The sequence below is a fragment of the Periplaneta americana genome, chromosome 6 (genome assembly GCF_040183065.1).
Source record: "Periplaneta americana isolate PAMFEO1 chromosome 6, P.americana_PAMFEO1_priV1, whole genome shotgun sequence".
Lineage (NCBI taxonomy): Eukaryota > Metazoa > Arthropoda > Insecta > Blattodea > Blattidae > Periplaneta > Periplaneta americana.
The window spans coordinates 15,918,432-15,945,439 of NC_091122.1; the positions used below are offsets into that span (position 1 = coordinate 15,918,432).

At 34.7% G+C, this 27,008-nt stretch overlaps 2 protein-coding genes across 2 annotated transcripts; one reads left to right on the plus strand and one right to left on the minus strand.

The window, feature by feature from the left end:
* Window positions 1–1,498: 1,498 nt before the first annotated feature.
* LOC138701051 (tRNA pseudouridine synthase-like 1) lies at window positions 1,499–9,221 on the minus strand. Its single transcript, XM_069827597.1, has 7 exons — window positions 8,942–9,221; window positions 8,149–8,277; window positions 7,531–7,665; window positions 6,232–6,399; window positions 5,041–5,284; window positions 3,782–4,051; window positions 1,499–2,773 (listed from the first exon to the last, which is right to left on the minus strand). The coding sequence occupies exons 1-6, from the start codon at window positions 8,986–8,988 to the stop codon at window positions 3,797–3,799; spliced, it is 978 nt and encodes a 325-aa protein (XP_069683698.1). The 5' UTR covers window positions 8,989–9,221; the 3' UTR covers window positions 1,499–2,773; window positions 3,782–3,796.
* Window positions 9,222–9,541: 320 nt separating this feature from the next.
* Window positions 9,542–26,608, plus strand: LOC138701052 (protein RER1). Its single transcript, XM_069827598.1, has 7 exons — window positions 9,542–9,726; window positions 10,078–10,209; window positions 13,742–13,846; window positions 15,465–15,561; window positions 15,668–15,882; window positions 20,737–20,811; window positions 21,368–26,608. Exons 2-7 carry the CDS (start codon window positions 10,135–10,137, stop codon window positions 21,410–21,412), a joined length of 612 nt encoding a protein of 203 aa, XP_069683699.1. The 5' UTR covers window positions 9,542–9,726; window positions 10,078–10,134; the 3' UTR covers window positions 21,413–26,608.
* The last annotated feature ends 400 nt before the right edge of the window (window positions 26,609–27,008 follow it).

Here is a 27,008-nt window from a genome sequence, read left to right on the forward strand (position 1 = left end):
CATAGATAGCGCCACTTATCCTTTCATTTTCGTACCTAATTTCCCATTGGCCAGTTGGGTTTGTTAAACAAAAGAGAGAGAAAGGCGAGGTTTCTTGGTTACGCTCAGTTATATTTGACTTCACTCAGAAACCAGGCCTCGGATAAATAAGTACATTCAGGAACCGGCGATTGATTAGCAAACTACATTGAGGAACCAGGGCTCGTATAGATAGCTACACTCAGGAAGCAGGGCTCGAATAGTAAACTACACTTTGGAACTTAAGTTCGATGTGTAAGATTGTTCCGAGAATTGTACATTATTAACTTCACTTAGGAATCTACGGGCAACATGAAAGATTGTTTGGAATCTATTTTGGGATTCAGTGCTGTGCGATAAGGTTGTATTAGATTGATTATTGGAGCAGTTAAATTAAGGTGGTGAAATTATTCTGATATTTGGTTGTGTGTGTTTGCAATATATTGGTGGATCGTGTATGGAAATCACTCGCTGATGATAGGTCTTGGTTTATGTATTTGGGATTGTGTGAGGATATATAGTTGTGATGAGTGACGTCGAATTGAAATTCCAAGACAGTCTGGTGAAATCGCGGTGATTACGATCTCTATTGGTTACATCGTAATAGGCGGTGTAATGAAACTAGAATAGTATGGGTCTCGTAATTATTCTAGTATTTACTATTCCAAATTGGTTATCATTATTTTCTACACGCTGGTATTCATGAATCCGAGTGTATTGAGTTTCAGTTGGTATTTAGACGAGTACACATATTTGAAGCTATTGTCGGTCATATATTATTCATCGTTTCTCTCTCTCTCTCTCTCTCATTTGGGATTAGGTTGATTGTAATAGTACAGAGATTATTACTGTGTGTAGAGTTTATGCAAGATTAATGTTTAATTAGTTATGTGTACATTGATCAGTCGTGTGACAGCTTCATATTGGGTTACCTTTGTGGAATACTGAGTCAACATATATGTTGAATGTGTTAGTTGCATTTCATGGTAATTGTAATCTAATGGGGCACGTGTTAAGAGTTATATTTGCTGGGCATTCATGTTGAAATCTCATATGTTGTTGCATATATATATTGCGAGAATGTTCCAGCGGGTAAACATTTAATAGGTCAGGAACCTATTAGTGGGAATTGGTTAAACAGATTGTATCATGACTTGTAGGTATATTGGTCTCGACGGTTCAGTGATTTGTTTATTGTATATTTGAGATTAATTTGCAATATCTTTCCTTTTCATTTAACTTCATACTTAGATGTTACTTTCATTCAATCATTCATGTAATTGTTATTCATTATTTGTTAATTATATTTGTTACAAAAATTCACACTATTTATTTGTAAGTCTTCCACTGCGCATATCCCAATTATCTGATGCACCATTCCATCTGGCGAATAACAACCCGGTTAAGATGATCGTCCCTCTCATGTTGTGGACTGGAAAGAAATGAAAATGCATACTTTTTGGTAAAGAAAGAAACCCCAATCCAACAAAGACTTTATTCTGAGATTTTGTATTATTCAGCAAAATTATTAATAAAGAAAAGTTATAAACAAACAATATTAAATAATAAAAAATATAAAAAAAACCATTACTGAAAATAAACATCGATGCGAAATAAAAAAACATAATAATAAAAATGTGATTCCTAATTCTTCAAGAAGAACAGCAGTGGCTATCTACAGACTAGTAACTGGACATGACTGTTTGGCAGTGTGTCTCTTCAGAATTGGAATTTATACACCACCAAAATGTGTTCTCTGCAGAGAAGAAGATTCAACTATTAACTTGCATCACATACTGAACTACAAAGCCATTAACACTTCAGATAAAAGTGTTAATAACTTTACAGACGTTTACTGGCATATTAGAAAACAAATGAAGAAAAACCAAGGTTCTGAACATTTTGATTAAATGAATTATTTGCAATAGCCAACAACCACTAATTTAGGAAAGGGTAGTGCCTTTGTTTCATTTAAGCAAAGTTTTTAACTGGTTCGTATTTTATTTCTTAATCGTTTATAAAAACGGAATATTTATAATATTAAAAGTATTGTTCTCATAATTTTTCTTCATCTTAAACTCGAGAGGGGGAAATTTTCCACTTTCTGTCCCTCTTAATGACTCCACTGGACAAGAACTATACTTTGTTGGAGGCTTTAATTGTCTCTTCGTATTCCTTCAACTGATGGATGAATCCTGGATTAGGTTGGATGGATGGTCTCACTTCCTTCAGATGGGAGAACGCATGCTGTAAGCTCATACCTTGCCGCTTCATGAGATATGCAATCACCACTGAGGGTGATCTAGAGACCCCGGCATTGCAGTGCACAAACACATGTCCTCCTGTCTCAATCCCACTGTCTATGAAGGAGAAGCATTCATCTAACACGCTGCAGAGTCTTGTTTCAGGAAGGTCTAGGAGCTCCACAAATCTGTACGTCATGGCTCTACGTTGTAACAGTGGTCTGATGCCAAGACTCAGGATATGAGTGACTGAATGTCTGGCCAGCAGATCTGAGTCTTGTACGACGTCCTGCGAGCCCACGCTCAAGCCTGGCAACACTACCGCTAGCTGCAGGTCGGGTTTTGTGTCCACAACAAAGCCGAGAGATGCATGGGGCTGTGCTTCTGATGTCACTAAAATCCCACCTGCTGAAATCTTCTCTTTGTGTCTTTCTCCAGAAGCGCTGGTAACTAAAATTTCGCAAGGCTGCAGGCAAGATATACGAGCCTTAATCTGTTCCAAGAAACTCATTCTGAAACGAGAAAAAAAACAAGTCCCTAGAATATGAATAATTACAGTGGAGCTTCGACTCATTTCTGTTATAAATCGATCAATAGTTACTACTAGGGTTCCCATAAAAGCTGTAAAATAAGAAAACACCCTTTTTTCGCTAATGTGTCCCAGTGTCCTGAAAGAGGTCGTCAGGACATTTTTTTTTTACCCATACTTAAAAATTAGAGACTAAAAAAACAAAAGTGAGAATATCAATTGCTACTTTATTACAAATATCAGTCTCCATCACTGTTGGTAACATTGGAATTTGCTACATTGGTAACACTGGAGGTGACACTGAATGTATACAGTGTTCATAGTGAAGCAAACTGCTACAAGATCAAACACTGTTGAATCTCGCTTGTTTGTTGAGATCATGTTGTAAAAAATGTTCTGAATTCCAAAGATGATAGTGAATTGAAAGAGATTATATAAAAAAAATATGAAGTTTAGGTAGATGTGTTGAAAGTATTGATGAAAAGCTCCCAAATTTAAAAAAAATATTATTTTATATTTTACTCATTTTCTGCATTATTTACTCCAATGTGCAACGATGATCAGAAGATGTAAAGAACAAATTCATTTTCTTTCCTGAACACAGGAACAACTAGTAAGATGTTTATCAGCGAGCTTTGTGTTGAATGTCGGAAGGAGGAAAGTCAGTGGTGGAATTCTACCTACTGGCTAAATGTTCCTGGATAATGAATAATGAATATTTTATATGAAGAAGTAACAAGCCTCATGATGTTGTCTTATTGGTGTCACTTATGAGATTGAAACCTGTGTTCGGACAGTTGATTGAATAACAAATATATATATATATATATATATATATATATATATATATATATATTCATGAATATCTGGTACACTTTGTCAGTTCTGATAGCTTTTAAATAAAGAAAGTTTTTTAAATGATTATGATAATGATAATAGATACTCTATCTGTGTTTTGACTCATGAAAACAAGAAAAGTTGCCAGCCTTACATAAAACGGATTCCTTCAACTAGCAACTTCACAAGACACACTCAGTTCGCTGCCAGACAAGTTCTGCTGGTGATCTTCATTAGTTTCTTGAGGCATCACCATGTCAAGTGGATCATACTCCACGTCAACTAGGTACAGTCCGTGGGGAGGGACGACCACGATTTTGTTATTCCAGCTATCCTTTGAAGGGTTCTCCAGCATATATCGCACCTCCTCAACAGAAATGTGTCCTTTGGCAACAGCAATGAGAGCACCCACTATACGCCGCACCTGTGGCAAAGAAACCACATCAATGTGTGGGAATGTCAGCCCAGATAGTCGCAAAAACTAATGCTAAGGCAGACTTGCGACTTAAGAGTATCTACAATTGAGCCAGATTTCACAAAGCAACATGAACCTTGTTAAATATGTAAGTGTCATTTATATTTGTTACTGTTGAAAAGATTCATTAAATATACATACTCAGACTTCAACAAACAAAATTTGATAACATAATCTCAAGGGAAAAAATGGAACTCTCTGCATCATAATCCACAGTTAATTCTTTATTTACCACGCAAATAGTCTGTAGCTGCATTTAGATTGGCAACAGGCCATGACTGTTTGGCCAAACACCTACATAGAATTGGAATATATCAGTCCCCTAACTGCCCATTGTGCAACTCAAACCAAGAAATGGATTCGGAACACCTCAAAATCTGTGCTTCAGTGGCTGACCATGACAATATCTTTAAAAAATATTGAAGTGCAAGAGGTCAAATGACTTTACTGTCAAACGCCTGACATTAGAAAACAACAACATATTTGTTACTGTTGCTCCAAGATATTTGAATTTTTCCACTTCTTCATAGGATAAATTTCCAGTTTAATATACTACAGTGTGCAAATGTTTTATGAGTAGAACATGATTACCAGCATAACTTATACAACATTTTCTGGGTTTCTGGCAAAATAAAATATGAGGTGACACTGAAAAGGTTTGCATAGCACATTACTTGTATAATGCATGTGAGAAGGGAATGAAGTATGTGCTTTTTCATGTGCTAGAAAGGAAAGTAGCACCAAGGCCAATGAAAGAGAGGGTAAATAATTTGCTATTATGCAAACTGTAAAATGTATAAAAAAATAAATTATATTTCAACAAAATCTTAATGCGCTATAACATCTAAGTAATGAGTAGCCATCACTGCTAATTTAATCGAAATTGGTTATCACATAATATATGAGCGACATTGTCATAAAACTAATGCAGTACCCACTTGTCTGTAAAGGAATGACTTGGACTGGCAAGTGATGTTCCAGAAGGTGTAATGCGAGCAGTACGGGTCGAAGTGTGAGCCTAGCAGAGGTGAGCCCGGAGTTATGTTCAGCTTGAACAACTGTCTGACTGTGGGAATGTCACGCAGAGTCGCCTTACTGTTCATGAACGTCCGGAAGTCCCTAGTGCCAGGAAAGAGGGCAGCTGCATCTTTCATGAGAGAGACATCGAACTGGTCCACCATCCTGGCAAACAACAACAAATTCCAGGCTTCAGTGTTGAAACTCAGAACTATAGATGCACAATATTTCTTACCTTTATATATAGGATGTTCTGAAAAAAGATTCCAATATTTAGAGGGGAGGTACTATGCATTAAAACAAGTAATAAAAATCCTTTAAATAAGAGTCCTAAAGAAAGTGGAAACAAGCAAGGACCTCACTAGAAACCTGAAGATGGCCGAAATCAAGCTGAAACTAGTCATTAACTAAGATAAATACTTCCTTACTTACTGGCTTTTAAGGAACCCGGAGGTTCATTGCTGCCCTCACATAAGCCCGCCATCGGTCCCTATCCTGTGCAAGATTAATCCAGTCTCTACCATCATATCCCACCTCCCTCAAATCCATTTTAATATTATCTTCCCATCTACGTCTCGGCATCCCCAAAGGTCTTTTCCCTTCTGGCCTCCCAACTAACACTCTATGTGCATTTTTGGATTCGCCCATACGTGCTACATGCCCTGCCCATCTCAAACGTCTGGATTTAATGTTCCTAATTATGTCAGGTGAAGGATACAATGCGTGCAGCTCTGCGTTTTGTAACTTTCTCCATTCTCCTGTAACTTCATCCCTCTTAGCCCCAAATATTTTCCTAAGAACCTTATTCTCAAAAACCCTCAATCTCTGTTCCTCTCTCAAAGTGAGAGTCCAAGTTTCACAGCCATACAGAACAACTGGTAATATAACTGTTTTATAAATTCTAACTTTCAGATTTTTTGACAGCAGACTAGATGACAAAAGCTTCTCAACCGAATAATAACAGGCATTTCCCATATTTATTCTGAGTTTAATTTTCTCCCGATAACTAAGATAAATAACTTCAATTAAAACAGGAAAGTCGTTTATATAACAAATTTACCAAATCTTTATTAAAATATGATTATTGCTGAAATCACTAAACATATACTTACGGAATAAAGTGACATCTGTTCCATTCTAAAAATGGAATATCTGCCTGCCCGCTACTGTTGATTGGTGGAGCATTTGGATTCCGCACAGCTAGTCTGTACAAGTAAGTTCTGGATACGACATTGTGACGGGCATGGAAAGTGTCTGGTACAATGTGCGCACTCTGAACTCTGCAACAAGAGATTTTAAGCAATTTTCTAAAGCCTGGTGTTGAAAAAATGACATATATATACAGAGTGTTTCAGTGGGACATCCCACTTCTTAATGAGCTATAACTCTGTGTCCATAGGTGACTTTTAAATCTGTTACTGTAATTCTGCGTCCATATGTAACTTTTAAATCTGTAAGTACATTCAAATGATGCACAAAATCAGGAGTTTCAGTGGATAGGATAACGGCAGATGGCAGAGTGCCTTCAATACATTGTTATAATAATTTTCATTGTTGTCACATAACCATTTATCTCTCAGGCTATGCAAATTCTCAAAACACAAAGATATGGACGTCAGAAAATCCTCAGGTGTACATGACACATAAAACGTTGGAGTGTGGTGTGCAGTATGCAGTCACAGGATCATTTGACTAATTTTCTTTAAAAAAACTGTAAATACTGATGAGTATAAGAATATTTTCATGGACTTCTTGGAACAGCTAGACTACATCGAACTTACGCAGGGAGATTTTGAACAGAATGACTTCATATGCCACACTTCTAATGAATCCATGGCACACATCAGCAGCTTCTTCGAGGATTCTAAGATAGGTTTGTATCCTTTAAGGTCACCAGACTTGACACCAGTGGATTATTTTCTATGAGGCTATCTCAAGAAAAAAGTCTACAGAAACAAACCACGAACCATCCAAGATCTCCGGACATCATAGATGATATACAAATGTTGGGGCATGTATGTGACAGCATGGTGAAAGAGACAAGAGTGTGTCTCTAGGAGGAGAGGGGACGCTTCCACCAGATCTTGTAACTCTAAGTTATTTTCTCAGAGGTAATCTCTCATTTACACTGGGTTATGTCAATGTTTTGTTACTTAGTCAAACAATAGACCCATTTATAAAGTGGGATATCCCACTGAAACACTGTGTGACTGCTATCACATAAATCATGATGATAAATGCGTGCAAAACTTTTATCTCAAGTTATGGAAAATAAATTGGCTACTGGTACTCTATTCAAAATAAACAATCTCTACTATGCTACTTATCCAGTTGCAAGATCGATTCTGTTAATTACATAATCTACTAGTAATAATAATAATAATAATAATAATAATAATAGATTTTCTTACCTAAGATCAAGTTTTGCCTTTGCAAAATAGCGGTTGAACCCAACGGTTAAATATTCTGGAGTGTACTGCAGCCTGCCTTTAGGTTCCAAGTCAACATGAGCAGATGAACGAAGTGCATGGACACCTTGATCAGTTCTGTTATGAAATGGCAATAATATTACTATTATTACTAATATTACTCTAGAATAGCTCAGTAGCTAAAACCTGTGTTGTAACATAGCGAGAAAGAAGGCCAATTTTTATAGAGAAGTTTGTGAAATAATTATTCCAGGAAAAATACTTACTGGTACCTATCATTGGTTAATTTTTTTTTGGTTCAATGGAAAGTACAATTTTTTGGTCTAGGAAAAATACTCGACTATATTCGCTGATCATACTCATTTTAGCTTAATATTTTGCAACATCTACTAAGCTAGCCAAAATCTTTAGTCCAGGGATAATTATTCGGAATATAATGCATAACCTCTTTACTCTTCTTAATTTCCTGTCCTTTGGGTCAAGGCTCGACACAGCAAGGTACTTATGCTGGAACGAGTTGCGTACCTGTAGGCCTATATCTAAAGTTTAGCAGTGGATACAATTATTTTGCAAAGTTTAATATAAACCTATAGTATATACCTGCTTGAAACATAGACATATGGCTCATTTACTGGATTAAAACGCCTACAACAGATTTCAAGAATTCCTTGAATTGAGTCAGGATCCGGTTTTATTCCTTCTGCATGTACTACTTGTTTTTGAACAGCCCTGAAAAAAAGGAAATTGAGACAGTATAACATTAAATGACTTACATGGATGCAGTAACGGATAAAATCTACCATTTGTCACAATAATGTTGGAGATATTTTTCTTGCATTCTGTACAACTCCCTTATTAAATGATCATTTAATTCAAATTTCGCATGGAAGTCACCTAACCTAAAGTTCAATACCGGTAACTAGAATGAACAAGATTCGTTTACTCTTTTGAAATAAGTTGCAGTAAATGTGCAACTAAATAAAATACCGTACCCGGTAAGACGAAGAATACCGTTTTAAAGAATTTGGAGAAACTTGGGCAAGACAAGTTCAGGTGATTGTATTGTCTTTTTGGTCCAGGGAAAACATATTATCGTGACTCATGTAGTAGCCACCTTAAACATTAAACTTATCTCCACAAAAAAATACCTTATAAATTTGACGCTTTCACTTCCAAAATCACCTTAACTTGCGTGTGTTAGAGGTTAAATGCGCAAAGGCCATTGGCTTTCTAAATCTTACCTTACCTCACCCAACCTAACCTAAGTTAACCTAACCTTGCGTAGGTACAACATAACCTATGACTTCGTTTAGAGCCAGAGTGTGTGGCGTCTGCCATGTGAAAATATTACAGATCACGTTAAAAACAACTCATTATAGTTACTAAGAAATACCTAAATTGTGTTCCAATGTAGGATATAAATAATAAGTAGCGCTTCATTATAGCTTTTGTTTTAGCAATGCATCCAATTTATGAGCAACTACAGGATAGTCGTTTTGATAGCAAATTTATTCACGGAAATCTCATTAATGACTAAATAGAATAGCTGTATATGTCATAAACTATAACATAAACAGATTATCCCATTTAATTTTAAAGTTATAAGCACATATTTGTAGCTCTCGCAATGTGTTGCCCAAAAAGAATTGCAGCAATTTATTATTGAAGGTTGGTGTGATTCAGAGAGCGTAGACTAGCATAGACAAAATAATGAGTAACTGAATTTGAGATTTGGTTATATTTTGCGTATTTTGTGGGAAAATAAACTGTTGAATTGTTGTTTCAATGCTAAATGTCAAAATAAATATACTTTACTGGCAGTATAACAGTTGAAAAAATGCTTATTCCCTTTCATAAAATGGATTTATTCAATTTTACGTTCCACTGATACTTCTTATTTCAGTGATTGCTGTGACAATACATTTCACATCCTTAAATATATAGTTTCAAGCTATTCTTGTAACAGAAACTTATAATAATGTGATTTAATGTTTTAAATAACTTTAAAATGGAATTGGGTAATTTTTTTGTGGCTTTAACTTTGAGTTCTACTTTTGTCACAGAAATAATGACGTTTGCCATTTCGACCATATTGATATCTTAGCGATTTTATTTTATCTGTGACTAGTAATCTATGGCTGTGTATGGTTGATCGTTGATCTACGTGGAAATTTTCATGTAAGTATAAAATGACAGTTTAATAGTTTCAGCAAGAAATGTGAATAACTATAATACTTGTAACATGCTCAGGATTTCAACTAATGGTATTAAAATTCATACTGGACAAAATTTTGGAAAACATCCTGAAGGCGACTTTCGTCTGCTTTCTGGCACGGCTCGCATTAATGGATGAGGGAAATGTTGTGTAATTTTTAAATATATACATCTAAAATAAGTAATGTCATGTTCGCCGTCACAGCTTAACTATCAGTTATTTAAGTAGTTCAAGAAAGTGAGTTGTAGTATGTTGCATAACAGTATAATGGTCCGTTATGAAACATAACCTAATACAAAATTTATGTCACACAGGCCTGGAAGAGTATTTTATTGAACGAGTGAATTAGTAGATGTGGTGCGATATTCATCATGATGCAAGGTGATGATACGGTTTCAAATTCAAAGGGGAATGTTTTGTCTCAAGCATGGAAGCGGCTACAACAGGTATGAAAATGTGCATTCTTATATAACCAACTATATAATTAGACACTGTATATGTGAGCATATGATGAGCAATTAATATTATGACCAATCTTTGATATCGCCCCACACCACACACGAGTTTGACGTCTGATTTAAGTTTCTTTATGAGTTAGCTGGGTTAAATGAGGGCATAGCTAATTGACATTAATAGGCCGAAGTATGTGACAAGTCCGTGACGTGACAAAGTGAGTTAGTTGAGGGGATTATTTAAGTGATATGAGGCCGAGGAATTCTGTATTGTGGGGAGATACCAAAGTTTCACCAATTTTTAGTTCCTTGAGATGTCTGTGGTTGCCACAATAATCACGTGTTTTGCATAAAATAGTTTTCAATCTTTTTCAGTAATACTTTATTCTTCTTCACCTTGTCAAATATGTACATATTGACTAGAGAAACAGTTAAACATTTATTGCCCTTGTAATTTTATAATGTGCAAAAAAATTACATGTTTAAGAGCATGCCATTAAATATTAGAGATGGCTATACTACATATGCAGTGTACAAAATACGTGAGAAACCATTGCCTTTTCAAATACGTACCTAATTACTATAGATTGTAGGTTGGACAAATAGTTTGGAAATTATGGGAACATAATTGTACAAATAAAGGCGCTAAAACTTGTTAACAATAATAGCTTAAGCATTGCATCATCCTATATAGATATAATATCATTGCTGTCCTTGTTAACAACTTAGTTCCCTTACTAGTATATTAACTTAAGAAGAAACACATATTAACATCAATATATACCGGAACTGTTGATTTTACTGCTACTTTTTTTTCTTTGTTTTCACATAGAGGGGAACTTATGTACCGGTACACTTTTTTTTTCTATAGCACTCATTGAATTGTCACTCGCTATTTTTAATTCCTGTTCCTCAATACAGCCCTGAGAAGTAATTTCTCTTTTACTGTTTCTCATTTAGATTTCTGCAGTGCAGTAAGTGGTTTTTGTTCATCGTTGCATTGTTATTACACATGGCAGTTTAGGCCTTAGCTGTAACAGATAATTCTGTAGGACCAAAAAAAAAAATATATAGATTATTCGCCAACAGTGCATATATACTGTGGAGTCCTGGCCACTATAATCACTCAGATGAGTGCGCTCAGAGTGACAATTGACTTAATATATATGTCGAACATGGAGTAAGGCCACTAAGGGAAAGTACCAGAGGAGAAAGATTCAATCTGGTGCTGGTGATTGAGGTTTGGCGTAGCTCAGTGGTTAAAGCACCCAGTGCATAGTACTGGGGGTTCTGGGTTCGATCCCCGATGCTGGAACGAATTTTTGTTCATTAATAAGCAATTATAACATTAACAGATAATTTTGTAGGGTCAAAAAATTAATCTTTACGAATGTTTTAAACGTTTAGAATGAAAAAAAAATCCTTCAGAGCCTCAAAATAAATTACTAGAAATGCATACTGAGTGTTAGTTGGAAGACCTGAGGGGAAAAGACCATTGGGGAGATCAAGACATAAGTGAGGGGATAATATTAAAATGGATTTGAGGGAGGTGGGATATGATGATAGGGACTGGATTAATCTTGCTCAGGATAGGAACCAATGGTCTTCCGACGAGGGATAGGAACCAATGGTGGTAAGGGCGGCAATGAACCTCCAGGTTCCTTAAAAGCCATTTGTAAGTAAGTAACATGTTTTTTAAGGAAGTCTTTTGTTATGTTAAAGGAATACTCGTATTAATGGTACCTGCCTGAAACTAAGGTCCATTTGACAATATAAACATTTAACGTCCCTGACAATATAAGCATTTAACATTCCTATCTGTAAATTGATCGACATCTGATTGTTTACAATTCCTTCCATACATTACTTTTAGGGTTTGATGGCCATTCCTTGAAACTGACAGTACAGTACTTTTAGGTAGGATTGTATATTATCATCAAACAGTAGTTCTAACAAAGAGACAATAAGTCGCACCAGGAATATTTAAATGTTGTTGTTGTTTTCTAATGCCAGGCGTTTGACAATAAAGTCATTTGACCTCTTGCACTCCAATATTTTTCAAAGATATTATCATGACTAGCCACTGAAGCACAGATTTTGAGGAGTTCCGAATCCATTTCTTGGTTTGAGTTGCACAATGGGCAGTTAGGGGACTGATATATTCCAATTCTATGCAGGTGTTTGGCCAAACAATCATGGCCTGTTGCCAATCTAAATGCAGCTACAGACGATTTTCGTGGTAAATCGGGAATTAACTGTGGATTTTGATGCAGAGAGTTCCATTTTTTCCCTTGGGATTGAGTTGTCAAATTTAGCCACCCTATTTAAATGTATGAGACAATGTGTCTCACCTTCATGAAATGCCTACAATGAAATTAAGCATTCTTAAGATTTTACAGAACCTTTGAGTAAAAGTTTTTATTTTCAAAATGAGTAGATATAATTTAATTCAGAAAAAAGACAAATAGGTTAGAATTGTTCATCATGTGCTTGTCCCTGAAACAGATTAACACATCCTTGTGTCTACTTATGGCATAAATTATACTTCATACAAATGTATGAGAAAGCGTGACTTACAGATAGTGTGTATTAAATAACAAATCATATCTCCTACATAGATAAAGTAAAAACTGGGATAGTTTTACGATATTCAAAGGACATTCCAAAATATATTCCCTCTTTTGTATCAGTTCCAAAATATGTTCTCTCAAAATTAAATTTCTATCTATCATTGCCTTTGATTGAGGTTCTAGCTGATATGTATTGTCTATTATCAGGCAATACATCTCACTTGACGATATGTGTCAGAGGAAGAACAATTGTTTGTATATTAGAAATCTGATTAGTATAATATGTAGCTAATCGGCGATGGATGCAATGGAGGGGGGAAAGGAACTGGCCACCCTACCCCATTATCTCCTGGCCTGGTTGCCCCGTAAGTGATGCCTTGTTATCAGACCTGTCTTCCAACTGTTGACTAAACAACAAATGGGTACCTATTTATGTTGAAACAATAATCCATTAAATGAACTGTTTATTATTTTGGTTACTTACTGGTACACCATTTGGCCATAGTTACTTTTCTACGAAATAAGGGAAAATAATCACACCTTTTCTATTTGATACATCAGTTTTTAATAATGTAACATTTTTTGAGGAAGAAACATTGCACACTAAAATGAGAATTAGCTTGGAATAATGGGTCATGTAGGATGTAAAAAAAATGTGTGAGCAGTTACTTCAAAGTAAAATTAATTAGCACTGAAGAAATGCTTCATGTGACACATTGGAAGCTTCCCCCAACTTTTCAAACATTTTGTTTTCTGGCAGCAGTGGAAGAGAGTAATCCAAATTTCTTCTCATTATTATGCCATCGTTTCTCTTTCTTCTTTAAATGAATCATGGACATAATCGTGTGTAGAGTAATTTTTTTTTTATTTTACATGAGATTATACAGGTATTCACAGATACAACAGATTAGCTGTCCTAGCTATTCAAGCTGTACAGACTGTATTGTTTGTTTCAGATGTACCAGAAATTATTGGATGATGTCACACCTTACTCGTTGGCAAGGTGGTTGTTTGCAGCTGTTCTGACAATAGCCTTCCTAGGAAGAGTCTTTATCTTACAGGTACAGCTTAACCTACATAGATTTTCTTTAATTGTGTCTCATTAATTTGACAGTCTATTAAATATTTCTGACTAGGGAGAGAGCCTCGTGGAGTTTGGAAGATAATGGGGAATATGCAAATAGGATATTTCAAATTTCCAAGTCAAATTTTAGTAAGTAATCATTTTCCACTTTATGTCTTCTGTTAGAAAATATCACTAGATACCGTACATATCATGTAGAAAATTTTAAGAACTGGGTTGTATGTAACTGAAGGGGGATGATTTATTAATCTGAACTCAGAACTAAGTACAAATAAGAATTGAATATAAGTTAGTTTTCGAGTAACTAGGAATCGGTTTGACAGAATACAGAAAGCTGTAAGCACTTAAGGATTTTTTTAACTTGTCCAAATGTGTTTTAATCAGTAGAAACTGACTAGAATGCTTAATATAAAATACACTGCATACATTTACTGCGACATTTTTTCTTCAATCATGAATTCAGACTTAAAGGTTTCTTAATTACTATTCTTTGTATTAAGTTATACACTTTTATTATAGATCTCTTGCAATTTCACTTTTTGTTTTGTTGGGATTTGCCTTAACTTCTTTTATAAACCTAACTTTGTCTTCTAGCGAGTAGCTCTTTCTTTTACTGTCACATATGATTGGTAGACTGATAAGATTACTGAGTGACCTGCAACTGTCTTCAAATGTTTGAAACATATGCTGTGAGATAGAAGATAACCTAGTACCACAGTCTAGTATATACAGTCACGAAGCTTGAGTTGTGAGGGTGCTAGGAACAATAGACTGTGCTGGTACTATTTCGCATTGTTGTAATGAGGCTATAGTAGCGGTCCTAGTAGTTAGCAACTATCTTTGGATGCATATTTACTATGTACTGAGCTTCGTGACTGTATATACTAGAGTCTGCTAGCCTGTAAAGACAAAAGCATGCTGGCTCTGTATTCGTCTGGGCTGTGTGAGTTTGCTGTCTTATCAATACCATGTCCCATAACCTTGAGGTCACTGATGAAAAAAAGGCACTGTCACATGGATTATATGTTCCCCTGTATCCCACAGTTGACCTTGAGGATTGTAAGAAATTATTAAAATGTATTCAAAGTCATAAGGCAACTCATGTGAAGTTAAATGGAACTTTTTATTTACTTATTTATTTTTTTTTTTATTTATTGAGTATCCCCCAACGAGTATAACTCATATATAGGGGCTATACAAGAACACATACACATGTTATACAATGTAATTGAAAACGTCATGAAACTACAGTCTGTGAAAACAAACAATAACACAAGAATTTATTAAAGAAAGAAAGCAAAATAAGAACAAATAATAAGATGACAAAGTTTTGGGCAGAAAGAAGAAAAAGTTTGAAACTATGAAATAAATAAATCAACTTAGAATTAAAATAAATAATCTTCCCAAAAACTTTATTACGTATCAGAACTTTGAGTTCTGAAAAAGACTTGCATGTATAGTTCTTCAAAACTTATGAGAGGCATAGAGCATTAGGTATTCAGGGATACACAAAATAGCAACAGACGGACATTCTACAGTCTTATCTCTCACGCTAAATGTAATCTGACCCAGTTCGTTGTTTTTCTCTGTTTCAGGGCTGGTATATTGTTACTTATGCATTGGGAATTTATCACTTAAACCTGTTCATAGCATTCCTGTCTCCGAAGATAGATCCTGCGGTAGACTATGAAGGTACTTGTGCTGAAACATTCCTAGATGTCCTGGTCACATTGGAATACAGCTTAAAAGTATGCGGGTCCATCTCCCTAGCTTATTTGAATAATATTTACCGTTATAGATGAAGGTCCAGAGCTGCCCACAAGAGCAAACGAGGAGTTCCGACCGTTCATCCGTCGACTTCCCGAGTTCAAGTTCTGGTATTCAGTGACAAAGTCAACGCTAATTGCAATAATCTGCACTTTCTTCGATTGCTTCAACATTCCCGTGTTCTGGCCCATCCTCGTCATGTATTTCATCACCCTCTTCTGCATCACCATGAAGAGACAAATTAAGGTACGTTATTTATAACAGCTTGAAGTCAATAGAAATCTTGATTATCTTCCCTCTCTTCCTCATCATAGGTAAGAGTTTTGGTTTTAGTGAATAATGAGAAAATTATTTAAATTAACAAGAGAAGTGGTCCACTGCTGTGAAATAACGGTTATCATGTCTGATTATGAAGTGAGTGGGTCTAGGTTCAAATCCTGGTTGCGACAAGTTACCTAATCCCCATTTCAGTTTGGTTGATAGGCTTTCCCCTCTACTCACACTCTTTACATTCATACAGTCCTCTTTGTAGATTGAAAACTTAAAAAAGTTTCATATCCATTGTTCAAGAATTAAAACAGAAAATCAATATCCCGAATTTAAAAGGAAACTTACAAATTAAACCAAACCCTTTAACTCTATTAAATATAGAATATAATCTAAATTTAACAGAAGAAATACTGAAATCAGAAGTAAACACTGAAATACTGAAACATTTGTCTTTAGAGACAATTAATATTAGGTACCCTCCACAAAACTGGCTTCATTTATACACCAACGGATCCTTGATCTCCAGAGAACAAGGTGCCGGTGCAGGTGTTACGTGCTGTCTCTTCTCACTTTATAGATCTCTTGGGTATGGAACAACAAGTTTTGATGGAGAAATCATTGCAATAAGTGAGTCTCAGGAATCTTCTATGCCACATCAATAAATTTAGGAATGCAGTTATATTGTCAGACTCCAAAGCAGCTATTCTATCAATAGTCTCTAAACACACACCTTCATCTCAAACAGCAGAAATAACTAAAATGCTCTCTCAATTAATATCACTCAATAAAAGAATTGTATTCCAATGGATACCATCCCATTGTGGAATCCTGGGAAACGAGAATGCGGATGCTTTAGCAAAGAAGGGCAGCACTGCTACTTACAGACCTGTTACTAAATCTATGTATTACTCTGTGAAGAGATTTATTAAATCTACATACTTAGACTTCAACAAACAAAATTTGATAACTCAATCCCAAGGGAAAAAATGGAACTCTCTGCATCAAAATCCACAGTTAATTCCCGATTTACCACGAAAATCGTCTGTAGCTGCATTGAGATTGGCAATAGGCCATGATTGTTTGGCCAAACACCTGCATAGAATTGGAATATATCAGTCTCCTAACTGCCCATTGTGCAACTCAAACCAAGAAATGGATTCGGAACACCTCAAAATCTGTGCTTCAGTGGCTAGTCATGATAATATCTTTGAAAAATATTGGAGTGCAAGAGGTCAAATGACTTTATTGTCAAACGCCTGGCATTAGAAAAAAACAACAACAACAACACTACTCTTTACCATCCGTGAAGGGGAAGATGCTACTGTCTATCTTATTAACGTTCGACTAATTGACTTTGAACATAGTGAAAATTCTTATTATTGAAAATGTTTACCGGTAATCTATATTTCGAAAATCTACATTAAGCGTTTGTATTTCATTTGATTGTTGTTTATATCAACTGGCACATTAAAAAGCTACCGACAGCAGAAGATAAATGTTTTCTCCACCACTAGTTGCTACTCTAAGCATACACAATGGGACAATCTACACTGTGTCGCTCCCCCCTGACTTCATAATACAGAGTGATTTATATAGAACTGACATATTTCTTTCATTAATTGTTTCAAAACGAATTGTGCTAGCGACAACTTATTATACCTAAAATGTAGAGGAATTTTGGGAGATTATTTACCTCTATAGCAAATGTTGAAAATGTCCTCCATCCTGCATAAGGCACAAGTCAACACGTAGTTCCATGTTAGTGGCCACTCGTTGTAGGACTCTGTTGTCAGTAGCTTGAATCTCCTGTGTGATGTTGTGCTTCAGATCGTCCAATGTCTGGGGATGTGTGGCGTAAACCCTGTCTTTTAAGTAATCCCATAGAAAGAAGTCCGGCGTTGTCAAATCCGGAGATCTCGGTGGCCACAGGTTCCTGGAAATTATTCGGTCGTCAAAGAAACTTGCAATTAGTTCCATGGATTCATTTGATGTATGGCATGTAGTGCCATCTTGCTGAAAATATCCTTGACTCAGCTCTACATCGTCCAGTTGCTCAACAAACTCCATGAAAATCAGTCGGCACTCTGCAGTGTTCACAGTCTGGTTAAAAAAAATTGGCCCCACTATTCTCTGTGCGGATATTGCGCACCAAACTCCGATTTTAACCGGGTGCATAGGTGCTTCATGGATGACATGTGGATTTTCGATGGCCCAATGAAGAGTCGTTGATTTAATGTGTACTGCATTTTCACGTTGACACAAAATGTCGAAAACAGCTGCCAACAATAGGAATAAAACATAAACATCTGCGCATCTAGTGACAAGGAATCGAAACTCCAGAACACTCTGCTTAATTTGGTGCTAAAAATGGGTCATTGAATGAATTTCCAACAGAATAATTAAAGAAAGAAAAGTGTCAGTTCTATATAAATCACTCTGTACAAACTAGCATCCCTTTATTTAATTAATCATTAGTTGAAAATATTGCAAAAACGACACTGAAATATACTGAAACATGTAATTGTCAAACATCTGTGTCCCTGTATTTTATATCCATTTATGTACTTTATTTAATATTTTATTTTCTTGTGTGTACAACTTGGGGGGTGCAGGTGTAAGAGGTACCAGCTACCGGTCTGTTATAGTGACGAACTCAGGGCAAGTAGAAGGGGAAAGAAATGCCTTCGCATCCTCTCAACTTGTATGAAATGTCGTTTAGTTGAGGTTTTTCTGGGGTTTTCCCTTAACCCATTAAGAGTAAATGCTGTACCCTGGACTCATTTTGCTGGCATCATCACCTTCTTCTCACTCAGACACTACATAATCATCGCAGTTGATAAGGCGTCGTAAAATAAACCAATAAAGTTAAATACAAGAGAAGTTTAATTGTATTTTCAACTGTTGTACAGCACTTGCAGCATAGTGAATTTCTTAGAATTTGGCTCATTTTCAAGAAAAATATAATTTTAGCGATACACCAGAAATGTATATTCCTCCCTCCCTTCCCTCCATTTTAACAAAATACAAAAATGGCGTCTTTTATATATAGCAAGTTTGCAGTAATGCCACTTATCTTCTTAATTTGAATCTGACAACAATCAATGTTTACTAGAGTAATTGAATCACAAGTAATATTAATTCTGATCTCCTTTTGTGTTGTAAAGAATTTTGCAATGTCGTCAAAAAGTTAAGCTATGACTTCGATTTAGTGAGAGAATCATTGGCTTCAAAAGCAAAATGATTTTGTGAAAAACCTCTGTAATATCTGTGGTTGTCCATATCATATACTGATAGCGACAAATTTTTTTTCTAAATATATGTAACTTCGTCATAATGGTAACAGATGGAAGACTATAAAGATAATATCAAAATTTGTTGACTTTTCAAAATACTCTTACAAAATATGAGTGACAGGCCTGATAAAAATTGTACAGCATCTTTGATTTGCATATAATTTAACAGCAGAGCTATAATTTGAATTTTGAATGTATGAGTGACTTCAGAAAATTTAATCCAGCCAGTTACATTTTTTCTTGCACTCACCATTAAACCAATGACTTCTATATCCCTTAGTTTATACAGTGTTTTGTAATAAGGGGTAGTCAGTTCATAAATTGCTCTTTTCTCTCGATTATTGTATATTTTCTGAAAAATTTTCTTATTATGAAATGAGGTCATTCGTTCGTGAGTCAGCTAGCCCTGCTATCTGTGATGTGGTTATCATTTTGAAGTTCAAGCTTTGGTCATTCGAGTATCTTGCTTGTTCGTAGTATTCAGTCTGTTCTACACTGACTGAATAAGCATGATTTTAGTGTTTTCTGTTGTTATGAGATAATAAGGAATATTTCTTTACACTATGAAGAATTCAGTAGTGTATAGGCTTAGTCTTTGTGACAAGGACATTGAAATGCCATACACGAAATATTCTTTACAACAACGAGTGTTTCTATACATTACATTTTTGTTAAAACTAGTGGCGAAGCTCTTAAGAGGCTTTTCAGACTCAATCAACCCAAAAAATTTGAGTTATTATTCCTAATAACAGTAGGCCTATAACTTGGTGATAAGATGTATTTTAACACTTGGTTACATTCCGATCCTGACCAGCCTCATGTTCTAGTGGTCAGAGCTTCTGGCTATAGTTCATGAGATCCTGGGTTCGATTCCCGGTTAGAGCACAGGAATTTTTCCTTAAAGGGGATTATTCCTGTGTTCGTCCATGGTCTGGAATTTAGGTTAAGTTTAGATTTAAGACGTCTCCTGGCACTACATTATCATAATCATCCTATCACATCATCGGGGTAATGTAACTCCGCCTTCCAGGCGCCCCAACCTCAGAAGTGGGTTACAACTAAGCCACGGCCAGGAGAGAAGACCAGAAATGTCGAAAAGACAACCTGGTGGCATTGGATTAAAAAAAAAAATAAAAACATTTTTTTTTAAGTGTCTGGTTAGTATATTTTATTTTGAAAATATTTACTTCATTCAAAAAGCAGACTCTGTAGTTTTGTTAAACATACTTTTCAGAACATGCAGTAAAAAATGTCAGTGGAAAAATGACTTTGAACTGTCGATTTTTTTTTTTTTGACAATACAACGAAAAGGAATTTTTACTCGAAAACTGACCAAAATTTCACCCATTTTCTCCCTTAAAACGGGAATCAGTTATATTGTTTTTATGGTATGCTAGAACTTATGGAAATAAATCATCCCTAAAAACCGGGAATTTCTTAAAAGTGGGGTTCTTAAAATGAGGTTTTACTGTATTTTTCTCTGTATGATTTGTGAATGAATTATTATTAATGCTGTCCAATCTTTGTCTCTTTTCAGCATATGATTAAGTACCGATACCTTCCATTCACGCACGGGAAACCAAAGTACCAGGGGCATGAAGACTCTGGCAAGGTGATTAGTTCTAAATGACATTAAACTTATGAATATAATGGGCAGTGAAGATAAATAACACTCTGCAATGCATTGCAATCGAGATTTGGAAAACCCCCCACTGTGACGGGAAATATCCGATCCAGTCTGGGCTAGAACAAAATTGGAATGACTTCAATTATTGCTGATTCAACGATGAGCTTGAGGAGCAAATTGATACTAGGGAAAGCGGATATGAAAGCGGATTGCGAGAGTGTGTACACGTGCGCTGACATTTAGAAAAAAAAAATTATTTGAACACCTGTTAATTTCCTAGTCACCTGTGATGATGTTTTGAATGAACAAGATTTATCATTGTTGGTCATCTTTAGTGCTACATTTTTTGCATCTGTGTGTTTTTACTTAACGTATCAGTTTAAACTTTTCATGATGATTGCATCAGGGAAGATAAAACAAAATAAAGCTAAACTAAATTAATAAATTAATACACATTATATAATAATGTTTCAGGTCATTTAGTTACATACTTTATAGACTTTGTAGTGAAATTTGGGGATGTTGTTTTATTTCATTGTAGTCGGAAAAAGTATCGTTGGTGCCCGGAGCCGTAAGAGAAGAATGAAGCATTCTTCAATCCTCCAAATATCATTGTAAGGAGGTAAACTTGCTCAGAGAGTCCAGCATTATTTAGGTTATTTGTAATTACTCATAATAAATATCATAACACGTAAGAAAAGAAACATGTAATGTGCATTTTCTAGATATCATATTTTATCAACCATATCCTGTGTTATAATCATTTTGGCAATAACGTTGAAGTGCATGGGTTGTGCCTTTTATTGTTTTGGGGGTTTTACTGACTCAGTTTCATTCAAGGATCACAGTATTTCAAAACACCCAGTAATATAAGACATTGTTCGCAACTCTGTGAACATATGCAGCAGATACAGTGTGTTCCATTGCAAGTACATTATGTAGATTTTCAGTTTAAATCTTCTTATTCAGTCAGTCTTATCTGTTTATCCATTAATTACACCATTGTTTGAGTTTTATAGAAATGTCATTACAAATCTTTCCGAGTCATTGCTTTTATATTTTAAATTACTTTTCTAAATTGGTTTAGCATTAATGGTATTTTCTTTTTCCAGAGTATTTAACACGCAGACAGGTCACAGTCAAAGAGTTATTTTGTTAATTTTGTATACATACAGGGTCGATCTTATTCCTGAATTCATTTGGAATAAAAAAGATATTCATGTGAAAGTAAATACTAGTTTAGATAATAAATTACTATAACAATTTGAGTCTTAAAACGTGCATAAATTCTTGTAAAAAATATCACAACAAATTCTTAAAAAAAGTATTGTTAATGTGCTTATAATATAGAAAGTTGGAAGTTTTTTCTCTTGAAAAATAGTATTTACTTTCTCAGTGCTTTGTTCTCTTTTATCAAAATGACTTTTAGAGCATATTAAAAAATATATATATTTTCTGCTTGAATTATGCGTCTAGATGACCTTCATAATAAACAGACCAATTATCTGACTGTATAGAACGTCCTCTTTGTTATTTTATCTGCCTATCATGCTACATTTGATAATGCTGTGGAGGCAAAATGCTTAGTTTGTAGTGATGTTCTTAACACGAGGGATAACTGCATTAATTATTCAGAAGCAGATTCGTGTTTGTATGAAATATAACTAAAATTACCTCAAGAATAAGATCCCTTAAGTGCCAGTGGATTTTAAGCACACTATTTTATATATTTTATCTCAAAAATTAACTTTCTATGATAAATGGCTTTTTATCTGATTATCATTATTATTTAACATTGTTTTAAACTGTTTCTGGCTTGTTTTTATACATTTTGACATTATCGAGTGAAAGTTCTTAATATTTTGTATGTCAAAATTGTTGTATGCATTAAATTATTTGTGACAAAATTGGAGCATTGACAATTTTTCTTTTAGAAGAAATAAAGAAACTTAAATCTCGAATTGTAGACAAAAGAATACTTTTTATGTATTAATTACATGAAAACTCTGAAAATATAAATATAAATTTGTACAACATAAACATGTATTTTCTTTCCAGAAATCACAGTACGACTTTTAGCTATTAGTAGCAATAAGTATTTATAATTCGTAGACTGTTAGTGATCGTTTTAAGTCCGACGACGTTAGCATTTATGTAAGCTGTAAGACTAAAAAGAGAACAAACTTGTGATATGTTATCTACTTACATGTAACGGTAAATTATCATAAAAGACTATTAGGAAATTTAACTACTGGCTGAATGACTGAACATGGTTATCAGTGTTAGTTAATGACTCACTAATGACGTTTACAATGATATGTTAAATATGTTATCAGAGGTGACTTTGACCTTGGAATGGAATGCACTGTATTCTGTGGACCATGTTTTAATTTTTTATAACTTAATTTTATACACACATTACAACTTCTTGACTATTTTCTCATTGTGTGAGTTGGGTGCACTTGTAGCAAGGTGGAGGGTATCAAAATGTGAAAATATGAACATATTAAACAATTAAGAGAGACCTGTTAACAGAGTATTAAGTGTGAACAATAGTTTACTCTGTGGAATAAGCAATGTCTTTCTCACTGAACAATCAGGATTTCTATGCAGGATATTAAGATTTTTTTTTTTTTAACTAATGGCGGATACTTGACTGTCATTCACTCACATGAAGCCAGTTCTGTAAACCAATTTACCAACAGATTTGTTGCCCAGGGTGCGTCAAAGGAGGCTAGTCTACACTACACCCGCAATGAGATGAGAGGATGGAGATTTGTTGGGATGCCATAGGGGAACTGGAGCTTCTAGAAAAAAACCCTATGTTACCTGGACTACAGGCTTGCCCAACACAAGTTATAATTGAGGGTATGCCGGGGAGCGAACCCAGGTCCACAGAATTATGAATTCAAGACTTCAGGCACTGAACCACTGTAATGATTTCTTAAAAATATTTGCACCTCACAATCAGAATTTTAAAAATACAAAGCAGAAATGTTTGTGATTAACAACAGAGTCGTTGGCTGATCTCACCATTTTAAATTTGTGTATGTCACACATATTCATTGACAGGTGTTATGCATATAAGGCTATGAACCAGGAGATTCTGAATTGAGGGATTCCCACATGTTTTTGTACCAGAAACCTCCGGAGTAGTTGCCCTTCTATTGTCCAAAATTACTACCTCTCAGCATCAACAAAACCATTTAGTATTTTCCTGTACTACTTATGATTGGACAAGTTATTCACTCGTAGTACAATCTTGTTTACTCCCTGCCATGCCAGCTATTTCAGCTAGCTGATGTGATCAAATAATAATTCTAATAAATTCATTAAGGTTTTGTCTATCTTAGTTACAGACACGTTCAATATTAGTAACATAAGCAGCTAATTTATCTCAAAGTCCTTCAGCTAGTCTCAAAATATCGCGAAATACCTGCCAATATGAGCAAAAATACCCTCATCCCCTTCAGCTCAAACCTGGGGTTGCTAACCAATGACAGAGAGTTTCGCACATTTATCTGACAAAATTCACATATGTGGGGGAATGAAGGGGAAAGGCATACATCAATTAAATCACAATTGTTTAGAATCACTTTCCTCAAAATTTGGATTTTTCTTCTGCTCTGATTTAAAAGGAAAAGCAAATTACTTGTATATGAAATTACAATATTTGTAACTGCCATAGTTTCACATTATGGTGCCATACACAGTTTGTTAAAGTTTCTTGACACGTGTGTGTTTTTTTTTTTTGCTCATTGCCTTCTCACTCTCACACCCTGTCTTCCTTCTTTCATGAGTTGTACACGGTTTTATCTTTTGACACTGATATCTTGCTGTTGTGAGGAATGTGCCAAAACATATACAGTATATTAGTTTTCTTTCTTTTTATTACATTGTATTTTTTTTATCTATAGTTTATTTATTTTTTGCGAGTAATTTTAAAACTAGAAGAATTCGGTTTAATTTTAATGGAAGTATACAGTATGTACTTGCATATCTGACAAGCGACCGTCTAGCTTCAACCATTGACCACTTGCAATCAATCAAGGGCAGTAGTTATTTTAAATACAACGTAGTGCCAGTGTTAAAACGTGGGAGCTCTATCTACTTGCCCCCCTGTGCACGTCGGTAGTGTGTACACAGAAAAGTCTTTTTCCGTAATTGGTCACCATATTATGTCAGTGACGTCGACAGTTAAAAAAATACCTGATTATGCGCACTTGTTACTGTTTTCATTTATATAAACACAGAAACTATTTCACACTCTATTCTACATATTTTTGCTGCTACTGGTTTCTTCAATTGGTTTAATCATTGGCTGTAGTCTGTTTCTGAGAAAAATTTTTTGTGTTGAACATTCTAATAGTTTAGCAGTTTATTTATGAATTATATAATATTAATTTTATATTAAATTAATATCGACTGATTGGAATTTGATAAACAGTATTCATGGATGAGTTAGTAATAGGATGCAAAAGTATAGATTCCTCATTTCAAACACTAGAGCTCTATTGTGGAAATTCATCTTTCTGTTTTGTGTAGGAATAGCGAATAACTAACTATTCATGTCTAGCAGTGCACAAAGTGGCAAAAGTATAATGTGCATAAAACATTTACCACCTTTCTGAAACTATCTAATTTAATTTAAAATAAATAATTTCTGTTTTTATTACTCCCGTCTTTCACTGAAAATCCGAGTTGGAGCCAAAAGGAAATGTGAGGATCCTGATGTAACTGAGAAAAAACATAATATTTTACACTACCTTGCAATACAACTTTTAAAATATATCTAAAATGGACAGAAAAAAATGTTAGATTATTGAAATCGTATTGCACTATCTACTGTTTTGCAATACATTTTTTTTTATTTTTTTTTAACACTGTTTCATTTAAGGTCCATAAACATCAGCATATACACAGACATATATTTTCCTCGATTTTTCTTCATATTTCTTGTATAAGTTTGCATTCTTCATTTTTCCATGGATGTATCCATGTAACAGATAACTACAAGGAATTTTGCCATGATGTAGTTCTAATATTCACCCCATAATTTTTTTTTTTTTCCCCTCACATTCAGTACCATATATGATACTAAGCAGCAGTTGTTACTTCTTCCTGTAGAAACTAGAGGGTGTTGATCAGAGTTTTGCATCCTGTTTTCCATCCATGCATTATTCTTTTAGGTGTGTGCAATATTACCAACATAATTATGAGGTCATTCTCTTAGAAGTTTAATATGTTCGAGTCAAATAACTTTTTATATTGAAAGTTGAGATTTATTAACATGCATGAAATGTTTCTGTTTCTTTCCTTTTTCTTCAGTGAAACCTCCAATTTACCAAAACAGGAGGCCCATTATCCTTAGACTTTGTTATTTCAGAAACATTAGTTTAGGGATTATGCTGTCAGGAGTTCCCAACCATTTCCTATGGATAAAGGAATTTTGGTGCAATATTTGTGTTATTTACAGCTAGTTCCTTATTATGAGGGTGTTAAAAGTATCTCATGCCTCGTTTGGAGATTGTCCGCAAACATGTGGTTGGGTGTTCCTGCCCTTTTTAGATGTGTTGTATCTCACTGGAGTCCAGTATTCTCCTTGTTGTAAGGACATTTTTTGTTAGAGTTTTGCAAGATAGAAGTTTTACTGGGAAGTGTTATTTCTTATGGAAAATGTTGATATGAAACTGAGCAGCCAGCTTACATGGAAAGAAAATGTCATTTTTATTTTACACAAATGAAAACAAGAAAATAATAATAACGAATCATATGACCTGCACTAGTGTTTATTTTTTAAAATCCCTATCACTTTCATTTGACAGGCAGCATCGTGACTTGTGACTATCTGATTGTTATGATTTTGTGGCGAACTAATTTATCTTTATACATGGTCCAGAAGTTGGTTCTGACGAATTTCAGCATAATATATCATAATATTGTTTTATTTGAGGTTCAGTCTAATTGACATATCACAAGTTTAAAATCAATGACATTTACATATGTAAATGATCATTGTGTATTATGAAAATTAAAGCAAACGTTTTCGCCCTTCGGGCATCATCAGGCAATTTGCATACAATATCTTGTACATTTTTAAGTCTTTGTTGTGGAATGTGTACAAACTGATTAAACACAACCTTTATATAATAATAAAATGAAACAACTATTTATGATTAACT

Coding starts and splice junctions, on each gene's coding strand:
- LOC138701052 (XM_069827598.1), top strand. CDS start 10,135: ATGATGCAAGGTGATGATACGGTTTCAAATTCAAAGGGGAATGTTTTG. Junction 15,562..15,667: donor TCCTGCGGTAGACTATGAAG/GTACTTGTGCTG, acceptor TTACCGTTATAG/ATGAAGGTCCAGAGCTGCCC. Junction 15,883..20,736: donor CCATGAAGAGACAAATTAAG/GTACGTTATTTA, acceptor GTCTCTTTTCAG/CATATGATTAAGTACCGATA.
- LOC138701051 (XM_069827597.1), bottom strand. CDS start 8,988: ATGAAGCGCTACTTATTATTTATATCCTACATTGGAACACAATTTAG. Junction 8,278..8,941: donor TACATTGGAACACAATTTAG/GTATTTCTTAGT, acceptor CCTTTTTTTCAG/GGCTGTTCAAAAACAAGTAG. Junction 7,666..8,148: donor TATGTCTATGTTTCAAGCAG/GTATATACTATA, acceptor ATTTCATAACAG/AACTGATCAAGGTGTCCATG.